Genomic DNA, 15,961 nt, shown 5'->3' on the forward strand with positions numbered 1-15,961 from the left:
CTTAACTCAACCCAATGACCTAAAACAACTTCTCAGCTAACAGTGCAGAATCTTAAACCTGGGTGAGTTTATGCATTGAAGTTTCAGCTCTTTTGAAAGATACATTTTCCAAAACCCATGAACAAGAGGTGCTTTATGCTAGGTTATTTTGGGATCATTACAGGAAGGGGTCTTGAAGGGGGTGCTGCAGAAGGACAGGACGCCCACAGTTCCGCTCCGCTGACAAACCTGCTGCCGCTGGGCAGCCACAGCAGCACGCACCCACGCACCGCTGGGAGACGTGGGGGTGGCCCTGGCAGTTGGGCTGTCCTCTGGGCATCTTTCAGCTTCTCAGTAGCTTGAAATACAGGTAACCTGAGGAATTTTCTGGAGAAAAGGGGAGGAAAGCAAATGGGGCCAAACTTCAAAAGAAATTAAACGCCTGTAGTTTTAAGTTGCATATACTTCCATTGGAAAATAACCCTTTTCCTGCACAATCCTTTCACCTTCAGGAATCTTCACTTCAGAATTGATATCTTATCTTCTGATCCATGGTGATGGATGACTATGAAAGTATGTTCTGCTAGGCACGACTGTTTCCCCAAGTAAGCAGACCATGTACTGGCCTTACCCAGCATTCACAGCCAGCTTGCACCCAGGTTTTTTGCATGTTTTGGGAAAGAGACTGTAGTCAGGATCAAACTTGATTCCCCCTGGGGTGATCATTGATTTCACTTTTCTGCCAGCAGCAGGGCTCAGTGCCTGAACTTGCTCTGGAATGTTTGTCAGCTGCTTTGTCAGAGAGAAACTGGTGTATTGCTGGGACATGGACAGATCCTGCATAAGGCTGAGCTCCAAGCATTTCTGAGGTTCCCTTTAAAAAGAAGTGTGCTGGCCCATCTCATATTTTCCTGGGTCTCCACCACAGGAATGTAACGGACACCTGTATGTTCTGTGAGGGGTTTTTCAACAGTATTGCCCTATAGTTTTTGTGCAATCAGACACATGACAATCTAAGCTAGAGCTTGTTAGGGCCTGAGTTTGCAGTCCTTGTTCATGTAAGACTTCCATTCATTTGCCAGCAATGGGGACATCTCAATCAGCATCCCACAGCTTCATTTCTCTCAGGTGCCCTGAAACTGTGGGTAACCCCATGAACAGCTCTTAGTAAAAGAGGGTGCAACAAAAATAAAGGGAGCAAGAGTGGTTGTTAATGGAAAACTTCCCCTGGTGAGAAAGGTCAACAAAAGTCTGTGTTCATCACAAAATTCTCCAATTTGTAAAACACGAAACTATACTACTGCCGCAGTTCCCAGGCCCCATGAACCCTCCCACCTCATCCACTACAGCAAGACTAAATGTACGCTAGATAATGTTCTCTTTAACCGCAAGCTCTTGCTTAGGATGACCAGAAAAAGTTAAGAAGATGGGGAACCAGAACGGTGCTTTTAATGTGTATAGCTGTATTTATATATATAATGTATTTTATATATTGTTTTCTAAAGTTCTTGGGATTACATTCCTTGTTGCTGGGGAGCATTTATTTCCAGCAAATAACACAGGCAAGATGCTTTTTCTTTCCTGCAACTTTCCTCTGTAATTTAAAGACAGACCTGGTGCCTTAAGTCTACAGATATTTTGGAGATTCTCCTGTAGGTGTTATTACAGTTTAGCTTTTCTTTGCTGGTTAAGCGTGGCAGTTTCTGATGATTCTGGTTCATCATATGGATATCGTCTGTGCATCTGCACAACTTATTACTAGGTCTTATCTCTAGACAACAGATAGATTTTCAAAGGCAACACACGCATGTTTAAGAAATTACATGTAATTCATTAAACGCTTCACATTTTTTACTTCGAAATTGCTTTTGAAGAGTGATCTGCTAGAGAGAGATGTATGGAGCTAGCAGTTCTCGGGATTTCTGCTGTCAACTATGCATCCTTCAATGCTGTCATCTGATCCTTCAAATACTAGCTGGTTTGTATGTCCAAAAACATTTGCTTTTTTTCCCCTCTATCAGCTGGCCTTAGAAGAAGTAACACTGCCTCCCTTTATATCTCGCCTTGACTAAATAATACCTCAACAGAAAGAACAGCAGCCCTCCTGAAGGATAATCACACCTTGGGGCTCCCCTACCTTTTGCTCTCTCTCTGAAGAACTGTGTTGCAGCCATGCTGAAGTCTACCCCTTGCAGGGGCCTTTGGGCACTGTCACATCCCAGATGCTAATCATTTTTATTTACTTTGTTATGCAGCCTGCAAGACCAGCAAGGCTCAGCCAAGAATAAAATGCAGAAATCCCTCTTTGACAGGGCTTGCTCAGTAGTAGTATCAGCAGTCATGCAAAGCAGTAGATCATAAAATACTCATTTTCATTTTTACTCCACCTTTTCTTCAAATAGCTCACGTAGACTTTCAACCATGAATGAATAATATCTAACAATTGCTCTTTGAAGTAAATATTATTATCCCTGTATACGCAGCTGAAAATGGACTGCAGATTGTTAAATAACATTCCCAGACATGCATCAGAACTGCATGAATCAGGGAAAAACACACTCTCTTTTTGTTTCAGTCACGGATTTTGAATCAGCAAGATCATGTTTGATAGGAGCAAGCCATTTATTTTAGAGCTAGAGAAAAATAGTTACAGGTATTTGATATGGAAGCAAATGCTATTTCCTTTTCTCTTAACAGTTAACTGTTGGGATGATTTTCAGTAGAGGAAATCAAGCTTTAAAATCCAAACCTCTTCACTCTAACAAAACAAAGACACTTTCTAGATATTAATATCATGCCTTCTTCTATTTACAGCATTGAACGACAACAATAAAATCTCATATGATACAGATGCATTGTTATATTTCACTCTACTAAGGTACCTGATTCACAGATTATTTACCTAGGAAATTGCAGATAGATTGTTTAAAGTGATCAGGTCAAGGTAGCATTAACATCAGGAAAAGGAAAATAAAAAATCAGTATATTTAAATACTTCTTGCCTTGAGCATGAAATATATCAGGTGCAGTGAGAGCAAAAGCCAGGCTGGGCTGGGAGAGACTAGGATGACGGGAGGGAGAAAAGCATCCCCAGAAGAGGGAAGAAAGGTAGGACAGAAAATAAATGATGTGGGAGAAAATGAATGGATGAGAAGTCAAAAGAGAAAGAAAGGGAAGATGTGAAGGGATGCAGTGAGAGACTGGGAAATGGAGAGGAAAGGGTCCAAGAAGTGGCATGAGGAGACCTTACCTGCTAGCTGAAACAGGCTTCCAGCGAGATGGCCATGGGGCCAGCCCGCTACCATGGCTGGTGATGCCCTGCAGTCCTCTGGCCTGGCAAGTGAAACTGAATCATGCAGGTGGTTGTCTTAAGGGTGCGCGTCACTGCCCACAATGAAACCACTTCTTCAAAAGAGAGGGCCCGAGACCTGAGCCTGAAGGAAATGGCTGTGGGACGGGGAGAAGAGGGGCCTCTCTGGAGGTTGGGGAGCGTCTTCCTTCTGTCGGAGGATGCCTCCACCAGGCTGAGCAGCTGCCTCTGCTCCGGCTGCTCAGTCCTCGCCTAGTTCTTTAGCCCTTTGCTCACACTTCTACAAAAATATACTTTCTCGGGTAAATTTGGTGCAGCTGACTTTTTGCTGTCTCACCTCAATTCTTATTTTTGAAGCAGTTATAATTTCTGCTTTCACTCACTGGCAGTCTGCATATTTTTCTCGGTATTGATGAGGGGAAGAACAAGTGCTGCTGCCAAGCTAAAGAGCTCAAAAAAAAAAAATCCAAACGAAGTTTGCATGACACCATGGGAATACCCGGCTGCATCTGCTGTCGCGGGCCGAGGGAGGTTTCCTGCGCTGGATGAGTGCTTGGTCTGCTGGTGCCAGAGGACCTGCTGCAGTCACCTCCGAGAGCCCAGGGGGCTGCCACCCAGACGGGGAGCGGGCTTGCGGTGCGGGGCTGTGTTTACACCAGGGGGAACAGGGAACTAGTGCTGTCCGCAGGAAGGTTCAAAATGAGCTACAGCTGCTCTGAAGTCGTTTTGCAGATGACTTGTCTAGGGGATAAAAATAAAGGCCTCCAGGCTTGCCCTCAGAGGTGTGCCTCTAGGGACACAGTCCCCCTATCCTCAGTCCGTCCCTGCTCGCCGCCTCTCTCAGAGCATAGCACTCTAGGGCCTGCCTCTTCATTGCCTCCTGGTCGCTGGTGTGTAAAGGGTAGAACTAGTCTGGCCATGGCTGAAGTTGCTCACCCAGTGAGGCCCCCTGGTTTGTACCAGGACAGGACATTGCAAAGAGGCAGGCAGATCTCCCTGGCTTCCACAGCCATGAGTCGCAGCCCCCGGGCAGAAAGTGGATCCAGTTCCAAGGGATTAGCTGGAGTACCTCCCCCAGGATCTTTTTTTTATTCATTATTCATTCAGCTGTTCTATTCTATAAATAAAATTATATATTATTATATTATTCATTCAGTTGATATATTTTGCTTGCTAGGGACTAAGCATCCATTCTGCAATTGTACAAAACCTGGATGAAAAGAATCCCTAAGCAAATAAATTCCATGTCAGTAAGGTGTTCTCAGAGACCTGCCAGAGATGACATCTAGATTTTAAATTTTTTTTTAAATTGATAATTGCTAAACAGCTTCTTTTGCATTAGGGAAGATTTAATAAAAATGTAGATGGACCAGTACTATCAAAGGTAAAAACAGCCACAGAAAATGTCCCAAAAGTAATTACAGGGGCAATGGGGGACATGGCATTAAGGACAGCATTGTTAGCAAAGATGAGCGCATGATCTCTCACAAGACTGCCTCAGGAATACAGACTGAGGCAACGGCATTGTACTCTGGTGCTGAAGACAAATTTGTATATGTGATGCAGTGCAAAGGAAGGAGCTGAAAACATATGAAAACTAGGGAGGCATATATTTGCAATGATGCAAAAACCAGGAAAGGAAGTGTAGGATTCCACAAGCCTTAGAGGAATCATTGCCTTGCTGGCAACAAGCTTTCTTGGCCAGCAGGTAGCCTTTTTTTAACGCAGCCCTCACTGGTACACAGTCCCAGCATGGATGAGGAGACACCCCTGGAGATCACCTCGTCCAGCCCTGTGCTCAAAGCACAATCAGCTAGCACAGGTTGCCCCAGAGCACATCCAATGAGCTGTTAAATACCTCCAAGGATGGAGAGCCTACAACTTCTCCAGGCAATCTATCCAGTGCTCAACCACCCTCACAGTAAAAAAGCGCTTCCTCATGTTCAGAGGGAACCTCCCGTGTTTCAGTTTGTGACCATTGCCTCTGGTCCTGTAACTGGGTACAACAGAAAGGAGTCTGGCTCCCCCATCAGATGTTTATACACATTGATAAGATCCCCTCAAGCTGCCTCTTCTCCAGGCTGAACAGTCCCAGCCCTTTCACCCCTCCTCTTATGTCAGATACCCCAACCCCTTATCATCTTCATGGCTCTTCACTGGAGTCACTCTAGTTAGTCCATGCCTTTCGTGTTAATTTCTTGTATCCCTTCCAACACCACACCTACATACAAGTCTTGCCCTCAGAAAACAGGGTGCAGACAGTTTGTGCTTCTGTTCTGAAACTACCAGAAATCTACCCCAGTCACCTACTGCTCATGGGCAGTCAGGTGGCATGGCAATGACCTGTCCGAACGCTTTCATTTATACTAAAAAAGTGGATGCTTGCCCTTTGATTTAAAATTGGCAAGCAGGCGAAGTGCTTTGTTTTCTCTTTCACCTGATGCATTCAGCTCTGAAAGCTGCTGGGATTTCATTGAAGATATTTTGTCTTTTTGCAGTTCAGACAAGGAAATACTAATCACTTTCTTAATCATATGTATGAGAACCTGTTGCTGGTGATTCAGCTGATTTGGTATCAGAAGTCTTAATGTACATGTGATATTTTCAGCTTAAAACCTTTTGTGAAAGGTGCCATCAGCTAGGACAGTTAATATCTACTGGATGAACCCAAGATAAATTTATAAAAGCTGGCATATTAATTTATTCCTAAAGACGGTGGACTGGGGGTGGAAGGGGTTTAACAAACGTGTCATACACATGTATATGACGGTAAAGCATTCTTCTGAGTGAGTAGGGTTTTTTCCGCCATGGGAGAGTGGTTTCTGTTACCAAGGATTTTATCCAAGATACGTCACATCATGCAAGGCCTTCACTGCAACAGTTAGATAAAGCCAGTGGGAGTAGCCACATGGTAAGAAATTCTCTAGCTAAACCATATGACTGGATTATCAGCACAATGAAACTAGACTTACATTTTAGTGCTTGTGCCTATGGGTACAGTTCCCCCCAGTACGTAGTTGTTGGCAGGAGCACTTCAGGGTCAACTCCTGACTTGCTACTTGATTCGAATTAAAAACTTCACCAAGTTGGAATTAATTTCTTTCTGCATGTGAATGGGAGCCTGGTTAGGAGCAACATTTCGTTTCTTCCAGATACTGTTAGTAAAGACAACTGCCTAGTTAGGGACTCATGGGTATTGCCACAGCAGGTTGGTCCATTCAATCCAATATCCTGACTGACATACTAGTCATCCTCAAACACTTCAAAGGAAGATTTAAAAAACCCTAATTTGGTGGAATAATCTCCCCCAGAGTGGCAATTTCCCTTAGACTTCAGAGAACAGTTGGTGTATATCCTGAACGATCAGGCTTTATTACTCTTCCTCCAAAAAATAAATGAAAAATGCTAAATTCTTGTCTAATATGACTGTGGACCCTGATCATGTTTATATTTTTGTAAATCTTGCTTTTTTTTCCTTTAATGACATACTATAATGATAGACTTTAAAGGCTAAACTCAGATTATGTGAAAACTTGTTTTAGAAGTATTTCCTTTGATCTGTTTCAATAATATTAAGCAAGGCCAGTTTTGTAAGTAGAGATAATATCTCTTAATAGACCAACTGGTACTGTTAAAAAACCCGTGTTCAGGCATTACTTTTTCCAACTACTTGGTTGGTTTAATAAGATTCCTACCTACAAAGCTCATCTTGCCTATGCTTTAAAAAAAATCACAGTTACAATAACTCTATCCCTCAAAAAGTATTGTTATTTATTCTCATTATCTGATGCCAGCCTGCACTTCAGGATCTGTTTCCACATGATTTACTAAACATGTTAATTTTGGGTCAACACAAAGAGAAACTGTCACTCTCAATAACAGACATGGCTTTCTCAACACTGGTTCAAATGTTAGGGGACAGTTGGCACTTGCGACCTGATTTGGCCGGAGAAAAGAGCTCTTGGCAGGGCTCTCCTTCTCAAAGATTTCCTTCCCCCTCGTTATTTTTCATATCATAATATTTGGTTCTGCCTTTCTGTCAGAGCTCATAAAAACTCTGTCACTTGGCTATAGCTGCATGCTGGCATACAGGAGTATTTCCCCATTTCTGAGTCAAAAAGCGCACCACAGTTATGACTTGACTACAAAGTGGGACGAGACCCAGGGGCATCTATCTGCTTTGCCTTCTTCTTGCTCTCTGGATCTCCTGCAAAGAAAATCTGGGTATGTGCCCAGGAGAGGAACGGTAGAGTTGTCCATACAGGTGCCAGCTTCAATTAACAGGGGACCTAGTTTTGCGAAAAAAAAAATGATACACTATCAATCACTACTCTGCAGCAATGCCCAGTAAATCTCTGTGCACTGCACGAGGCAGCGGAGCAAGTTCAAGCAGAGAGCAAATGGCTGGCAGGACTCCTCAGCGCTCTGGCTGACCAGCAGGAACAGGCAATAAAATAAAATTCTGGAGATGAACATGTTTATGATTAATGAAAAATCGTCAGGCTCCCATACGGACACTCTATAGCTGCAGGTCAGCCTTCAGGCCATGTCGTTATATACAGTTAACAGATCTGAAGAGACAGGATAGGTGAGTGTGCCAGAGCCACAAAAAGCTCTTGCCATCTTGAGCCTCTTCCCATTATTGGCTCTGCTCTCCTGGCCAAGAGAATGTAGAAAAGATGAGGGATGCTTCCAAGTTGATTTGTTGCTCAGTGGCTCAGGTACAGCACTTACACTGACTTTGGTGGGGGAGAACCCAAATGCCCTTGGCACTGTTCTGCACGTCTTACTGCTATCTGGGCACTCTGGCTGGCAGGATCACGTGCTACTGCCCAGCCCGTTATCTCAGCTCTTCCCACATCGAATGCAAATGTTTTCAACCCGAGCTACAGCATGCAGACAGAAAAAATGTGGGTCGTGTATACACAAGCCTATTTCTGTCCTTGCTCCTAACCTCACTGTGTATATGTAATATTAGACATATGCATGGATCAGCAAAAGAGCTGTGGGAAAAGCAGATTCACAAGGTTGACAACACAGCGTTAGAATACACTTCAGTGATGGGAGTGGCTACACAACTTAAGTCTTTGCTTGGAAGAGTTCATTTCGTGTTCAACCAGTTTACCCAGAAAAGGTATTACCCTATGTGTATCATGGAATCTCTGAAGGAAGTGTGACCCATGGGCACCTGAGTGCAGCTGCAACAGCTCACATGGCAAGGAAGCCCTTGGTTTCACTCCTCAGTGCTGTAACACTAATGCCAGGGGCTGAGTGATACACAGCTAAGCAGCGCTGCAGGCACCTCAGCTAAAGCAGCCAGGACTGCCTCTGACCCATGTGCTAAAGCAAACCCATTCTGGTTGCCTGAGAAGGTGCAAGTTGGGACTGAAAGATTTCCCATGGTTGAGGCATTTATGAGGACTCTCTTCCCTGTGGAATCTGCTGTGGTTTGCCTGAGCTCTTACCCAGAGATCTTAATGGACAAACCAACAGGGTTTTTCCACCCTTTTGCCTACTTTTCTAAACTTGCAGGAACACAGAAGCTGTGAGCTCTTTGCCATACACTTGAAAGGAAGCAAAATGCTGAAGTTTTTTTTGGGAATGACAGAGATGATACTCTAATCTTCTTTTCCTGGGATACCAGGCTAGAACCGGAGCCCAGACTTTCATAGCCTTGCCCTTCTCTAGTTTTCTGTGCAATGTTTTTTTGGAGAGCGACCATCTTTTTTTACTTAGCTGGTTCATAAGCTTGGAAAGGTACACTTCTTACTGCAAAAATGTTGATCTTTGAGATTTCAGCTTAAGGCACATTTACTTCTTGAAGTCTTTGAAGACTTTACCTGAGGAAAAAAAGACTTTGATTTATTCCAATGCAACATTTAAAAACTCACTATTTTTTAAAATTTCTTTTTGCACAAACTGTCAAAACGTCTTGGGGGCAGGCGCTGATTTTCTTTTCGTTTTTAGGAAGAGAGAAGACTACGACAGACAAAAAGGAATCTTAATGCTACAGTACATGTTTTTCTTACCAAAATAATGTCAAGTGCACTTTAACATATTTTAAATATTAAAATATTAACATATTTTTTCCACTGTATTATATATATACACAGACATTATGTCAGCGATTACACTACAAGCTATGCCAAAAATTTGAGGAAAAATAAAAAAAAACCCAAACAGAGTAGCTTTGCGAGTGAGTCGCTGAAAATTCACAGAACAAAATTCTCCTTGCTCGGGAAAACACCTCAGACATCCCGCCGAAAACAGCCAGCCCGCCCATCGACTCCTGTGGAGGGAGAGCCCCTCAGGCTGCGCTCCCGGTGTGCCATCAGGCAGGGGAAAGCGAACGTGCTTTTGCCGTGTGGTTTTCAGCAGGGACGAGGTACATGACTCTTTCGGGGGAAATCGGTTGCGGACCTGCAGGGACTGCCGGCGCTTTGGCCTCCGCCCCGCAGAACCAGCGCGGGAGCCCAGCGGCCCCGGGCGCGGCCCCCGCCTTGTCGCGGCCCCGGGGCACGGGCGGGACGCAGGGGGTCGCCCGCACCTGCCGTTTGTCCCTCCGAAACCGCCGTTAACGCTTGCGGACCGCCGTTCGTCGACGGGCAGGTAACGCTCGCCTGCCCGCCGGCCGGCGCGAACCCGGCCGGACAGTCGGATCGCTCCGCGCCGGCCCCCGGCCTCCCTCGCCCGCCGGACACCGCGCTCGATAGCCTAAGGCAGCGCGGCCGCGGCCCCGATCCCGGCCCCGTCCCGGCGGGCGACTCGGCGGGGCTCGGCCCAACCCGTCCCGGCCCGTCCCGGCGGCACTACCCAGCATGCCCCGCGCCGGCGCAGGCGCGCCCGTTGCTGCCGCTCAGGAAGAGGAAAATGGCATAAACAACCCCGAGCGCCGGGACCACTGAGGAGGCGCCGCCGCCCCCGCCGCGGGCCGCGCGGCCCCTTTAAGAGGCGCGGAGTCGCCCCCCCCCCCCCCCAGCCCTTTCCTCCCCCTTCCGGAGCCGGAGCCCGGGGTGACGGCGGTTCCCGCGCCCCTTCCCCCTCCCCGCCCCCTCCCGCCCGCCCTCCTTCCCCATGGTGCCGACCCCGGCGGCGGCGGCGGGGCGGTTGCCATGAACAGCAGCGGCCTGCCCTGCTCGTCGTCGCCGTCGCCGGTGGTGGGGCCGCCGCCGGCGGCGGGGGTCGGCGTGGCGGGGCCGGCGGCTGGCGGGGCGGGGGCCGGCGGTGGCGGTGCCGTGAAGCTGAAGTTCTGCCGTTACTACGCCAAGGACAAGACCTGCTTCTACGGCGAGGAGTGCCAGTTCCTGCATGAGGAGCCCGGCGCCGCCCCCGCTGGCCCGGGGCCCGCCGCCCCCCTCGGCGGGCTCCCGCTCGGCATCCCCCCGCCCGCCGCCGCCGCCGGCGGGCCTGGCTACCCGCCCCACGGGGCCAGCCCGGGCCCGGCAGTGGCGGCGGCGGTGGTGGGGCCTAAGAAAGCCGAGCTGGGGGCGGGAGGCGGTGGCGGCGGCGGGGGGCTGGATGGCCCGCGGCTGGCGAGTGAGTGCGGCGGGACGGCCCGGGGATGGGGTGGGGCGGGGGTGCTGCCCGGAGGGTGGGGGGCGGCGGCGGCGGTGTGGGCGGGAGGCGCGTTGTTCCTGCTCCCCGACACGCTGTCGGTGCTACCGGAAACAAATAACAACAGCCATAGTGGCGGTGGGGGTCCCCGGGCCGGCCTCCCCTCCCCGGCCCGCCGCCTCGCCCCCGGGGTCGGCCGGTGCTGGGCGCCGCAATGGTCCCGCGACGGGGCTGTGCCCGCCGCCCTGGGGTACGCAGCGGGACCCGCCCGTTTCTGGTGGGGAGGGAGCGGGCTCCTCCCCGGCTGGCTTTGGGGGACACCCCGGCAGCTGGCTGTCGGCCACTTCAGCGCTGGGCTCGGTGCAGGTTCGCTGGACCTCCCTGCCCAAAGCCAGGCTGGGAGGAGGGTCGTAGCAGGGAGGCAGCGCTTTCTGGAGTAGTACCCTTGGATGGGCTCCTCCAAACAACCCATGCTGCGTTTCAGCTCTTGGAAGTTTTGACTGTTCCAGCTGAAACATTACATTACAAAAAGAAAATTAGAAGCAACTATATATATATCTATATTATCCACCACTGCGAGCAGAAATTACTTCTGAATTTGTTTTCCAAGGCTTTATATCAGCCCCTTCTCAAATGGTGAGGGTTCAGATTGCCTGTATGCCATGCAGAGCAATATTGCTGTTGCTGCTCTGTTATGCATCTTTCTAATGTGTTAGATGAGTTAGATGATGTTTGCAGCAAACTGGTTTTTAATAACTGTTCTGTTTGTAGGTAAAGCAGCCCTGGGCATCTGGAAGAAGGTGCTCTTTCAGAAAAGATGTGCCCCTTTAAATGTATATATTAAGCTTGGTTGCATTATTGATTTCTGTCATAAACCTAGTATTTGTTTGCATTAAATGACTCAACTACTAAATGGTCACAGCCATACCTTTTCTGAAATTAAGATGCAATCTGGCTGAACATCCTGCATATAGCTATTTAGTGCTTGATGTGTATTTCGGGAACCTGCAACTACTATTTTGCCAGGTGTGGTGAGCTTGTGCCACTGAGCAGTGTTACCTCTGTAGTTCGTAGCTTGTCAGTGTCTTACATTAACACAGCACTGTCATGTCTACCCTTCCAGGAGGAGCCTATAATATAAAATAACTTAATGCTTTCTATTAAAAGACACTGTTTTTTCAGATTTTGATCAAATTTCAGTTGTAAAAGCTGAAGTCTTTCTTGCCTTTTTTTTTTCAGGTAGAAATATCTTAGAGATTTGGTAGTGATAAATCTATCTTTATTCATTTTCCGTTTGGACAGAGTTAGGCACAAAAACACTTTTTCCCTATGCAAAAGGAAATCACTAAAATGTATTAAACTGGGGGATTCAGGCTTGGGTAGAGGGTGCATAATTTGGCTTGAGAGTAGAAGCTCTGTATGGAGGCTGCTCTTGTAAGACAGAGTTCTAGAATTTGCCCAAGCCCTAAATCTAAGAAAAAAACCTCAGGATTTGTGTGCTCAGAGGCTGATACTACTGAGCAGTTAAATTATTTGGAAAACTTGCTTTTACTGAATGTGTCAGAGGTTTAAAACTATGTAGAGTTCTCTCCAGTTGTACCCATTGTGAGGAGCGATGGCATCAAGAATGGACAAAGCCACTCCGGTTTTATCAGTGACTACCTGCTGGGAAAGCCACCTCACTTGAAGTCATAGGAGGCAGAAGCTTGGACTGGAAGAAGAAGGTCTTGTAGGAAAGGGAGACTAACTAGGAAGAAAGAGTAAGGAATGGGAGGAGAGAGAAACTAAAGTTGAAGAGCCAGGGAGTAGGGTCCGTCTCGCTTCTAAGCTCCCTTGCTTTGGTATATATTTGTGAAACAAATACGGAGAAGAGTTGTTTAAAATCTGAAGTTGATCAGTATAGGTACTAACAAGCTAATAGCTAAAATCCTTACCTTGCTGATCGTGTGTAAGTAGTGTTAACAGTATGATTTCCAAATGGACGGAATGAAAGTTTTATTTCTGTGCAGGTAGGAGGTGATATACAAAGTTGTATTAAATAACAAAGTTCTGAGGTTAAGAACATGAAATTGCCAAAAATAATTTGCCTGTACCAAAAATAATTTGCCTGTACAGTCCCTGTCTTAATTCAAAAGTATTTGGTAGTCTTCAGTTTTGTGGCTGTGGATGCCACCTTCTCTTCCTCCTTCCTCACTGGACCTCAGCCTCATTTGTGCACAGGTCAAATAGTGCTCATTGACTAATTAACTGTGTAGTCCTATTTATTGTTAAAAGTGGGTCAGTGCCTCATTCTAACATGCGTGTTACTCTAATCCTGCTTTGAGTACAGGATTATTAATTTACTTATAGGTTTTTCTGTGGTAATCACAAAGGCTTCCCAAATACCAACTCATTTTCACAACATAGGTAATAAGAACGTTGAGTGATAAGGAGAAGGTGAACAGTGAAAATACAAGACATACTCCAGTGCAGAAGTTTTTCAATAAGAGGGTATGAAGTGGAATGAGCAGGTGACATCCTCAGAGCTGGCCAGGAGAAGTTTCTCCTACGGTGTGTGGTTAAGCTGTTCTGTGCCATAGATGATTTGGATATTAGCATCTGACAGGGATTCAAAAAGCGATCAGATATTCCTGGAAGAAAACTCTGGTCGAGATTACTAAATGCAAAAAAAAAAAAATTATCTCTGAATCAGACTCATCTTCCCTTGTGTATAGCTGAGAGCCTGCTGGGAAATCCTGCTTTATCCTTGCCTCATGCTTATGCTTTTGTCTGCATATCCACAGTCGTCCAGTGTCAGAGATGAGGTAGTGGGCTAAACGTGGCCTTGGCTTGACTGTGTGGCTTTTTATGTTCTTGGGAAATGAGACTGACTATGCTGATGAGCTCTGCCTGTTCTCAGAAGCTAGCACTGGTGACCCCTGCCCACAAACTACTTGACATTTGGAGCACATGTGTTCAAAACACCATTCCAGCATCTTCTCCTGGAGCTGAGAGTGCTCAGCCTTCTGCGTGGTTCAGCTTCCATACGTAAGGTGGCCAGCTGACGGGCTACAAAATATGAAATGTTGTTGGTATTACCTGTCTAAGGTTTGATTTTTAAAAAAAAAAAAAGGACATAGGACCTCTGTGACCAAAAAAAAAAGGGGGGAAGAAAAAAAGTAGGAAAAAGCTTCCTCTGGATTTGTTAGCTGCCAAAATCTGCACATGGTGCTTTTCTAATAGATGTATATCCCATGTGTCAGCCCAGTGAGCAGCAGTGGCAGCAGTACCTAACCTGGGAAGTCTGTAGAAGGAGCAGAAGTGGGGAAATGACTGTTGCTTGGCATTTAGGGGCAAAGACAGGATTGATTAGTAGGGTTTTAAGGAACAGCCCGGGGAAGGATGGGTAGGGGGCATAAGAGCATGAAAAATTTCTCCTATCTGCTCTCTGTCATATTCCAACTTCTGTCAGAAGCAGACTGGCAGCCTGCTTTGCTGCATGCTGCTGGCTTGTTCCTAGGGCGCTGTCCCTTCATGCTGTGTGAGGGAGTGTCTAGAGAAGACTGTCATTGTATTAAAATGTATCATGTCTATACATAAGTTGGAGAAGTTAAAGTTGCACAGGGAACTGCAATTGTATTTGTTAGCTTTCAGGTAGTTTAACAGATGTAATGTTCTTTTGCGTGTAGACTTCATATTATATATTAATTGAGCTGAGATATGGCGCTAAACACTAGCTAACTTCCACCAGCTTTGTGCCATAAAGTACATGATCCGTAGCACTCACTCTTTCATCTTGTCTTTGATTCCTATAAATGTGACTAAAACACAGAGGCACTGACTGAGCTAAGGAGCTCCAGGTGCTCTCCAGACCCGGTGGTGGCAGCAACAACATCGTTCGCGGGTGGGTGCTGCTGTCCACGGAGCTGCCGGTGGAGGAGCTGGCCACGGCAGCAGTGCTGCTGCTGGTGCCCAAGATCCCCGTGCCAGAGGCTTGCTCACCCTCCCCTCGTGAGATGTTTTCATCTGGTTCTTTACCAGAAAACCTTTCTCAAAGTCCTCCTAGGAAATCTGTGGTTGAAACGTAGGCCTGTGTTTCTGTGACGTGCCCATGATACTTCCCCGAGCGTCCTTGCTCTGTTTCTCCATAGCTTCTAAGAAAGCCTGTCTGTGAATAGACTTTGTTGCCAGCCCGTGAGAAGGTGGAAAGGGGCATCAGGGCTTGGGTTGCGTTGGGTTAGCCTAATAAAAATGTTATGGCTGTTTTCCCAGCCTGCCACCCGCATGTTATGTGGCTGGTCATAGCAGTAGTGGATAGTGGCCACCCCTGTAGCAACTCTGTATGCAGTTACTTGGTGGTTAGCTAAGTAAGCATTACAGCTTAGGTTTTGTAAAATCTGTAAATACACTAGACTTGAAGTGGAAAGACCTATACATTTGTATATTTTCTGCTTTTTAAAAGGTGTTTAAGTCTTCACCAGTCCATTAATTTTTAAATAAAATGAAGCAATGGGTATAGAAGAAATTGAAAGATAAGCTATTCAGCAAAACAGATACTAAAGGTAATCTGTTGGATTACACTTCTTAATGCAGTGAAACAATGGTCAGGGTTATACTAAATATGTATTTTTCTCATCTTTGGTAGCAGCATTGCAGTTGTTACAACTTGAAATACTTAGAAACAGACAGTTATGTCAAACTTTTAAATACAGGAATAGTTGTAGTATGTCACATACCGATCACTTCCCTGGATTTGTTTCTTTCACTTGTATACAGAAAACAGGTATTATACTAAAGTTGTATAGTTGAGAATGCTTTTAGCAAACCTGTTTTTACTGTTTGCAAGTGATACTCTATTAGTTGTTATATACTTCAGTTTTCTTTTTAGAGAGATGTTTCCCCTCTTAATTTTCATGATGCCTTTTCCAGGAGTTGATAGATGATACAATTTTAATCTTGTTTTGCTCTGAATATTTTTAAGAAATGGGGAGACAATTCCGAGGATTGAAGAGGCATTTGGGACATTTGGAGACTATTAGAGACAATTGAGAACTGAAGAGTAAAAACAATAACCAGTTAGAGATGCATGGGAGAAAATGAAAATAACTGATTTTACTTAATCACTTTTTGCCTCATATG

The 15,961-nt window shown here is 46.1% G+C and overlaps 2 protein-coding genes across 6 annotated transcripts in view; one reads left to right on the forward strand and one right to left on the reverse strand.

Annotated features, from left to right (window-relative positions):
* The window catches only part of FLT3 (fms related receptor tyrosine kinase 3), a 45,323-nt gene extending 39,924 nt beyond the window's left edge, over positions 1-5,399 (reverse strand). The window contains exon 1 of the mRNA XM_075084219.1: positions 3,230-5,399. Within this exon, the coding sequence (XP_074940320.1) occupies positions 3,230-3,284 (55 nt within the window). The 5' untranslated portion in view covers positions 3,285-5,399. The remainder of the gene's footprint in view (positions 1-3,229) is intronic.
* A 4,809-nt stretch (positions 5,400-10,208) lies between these two features.
* The window catches only part of PAN3 (poly(A) specific ribonuclease subunit PAN3), an 83,218-nt gene continuing 77,465 nt past the window's right edge, over positions 10,209-15,961 (forward strand). For 4 of the 5 annotated variants that reach the window (XR_012659095.1, XM_075084247.1, XM_075084264.1 and 1 more), the window contains exon 1: positions 10,266-10,825. Coding sequence is in view for 4 of the 5 variants with exons in the window: in XM_075084247.1 (XP_074940348.1) it covers positions 10,402-10,825 (424 nt within the window). In the remaining variant the exon portion in view is untranslated. Of the gene's footprint in view, positions 10,826-15,961 lie in introns of all 5 variants that reach the window. The other variant, XM_075084273.1, reaches the window with a different exon arrangement.

Source organism: Phalacrocorax aristotelis, chromosome 1, assembly GCF_949628215.1.
Source record: "Phalacrocorax aristotelis chromosome 1, bGulAri2.1, whole genome shotgun sequence".
Taxonomy (NCBI): Eukaryota; Metazoa; Chordata; class Aves; order Suliformes; family Phalacrocoracidae; genus Phalacrocorax; species Phalacrocorax aristotelis.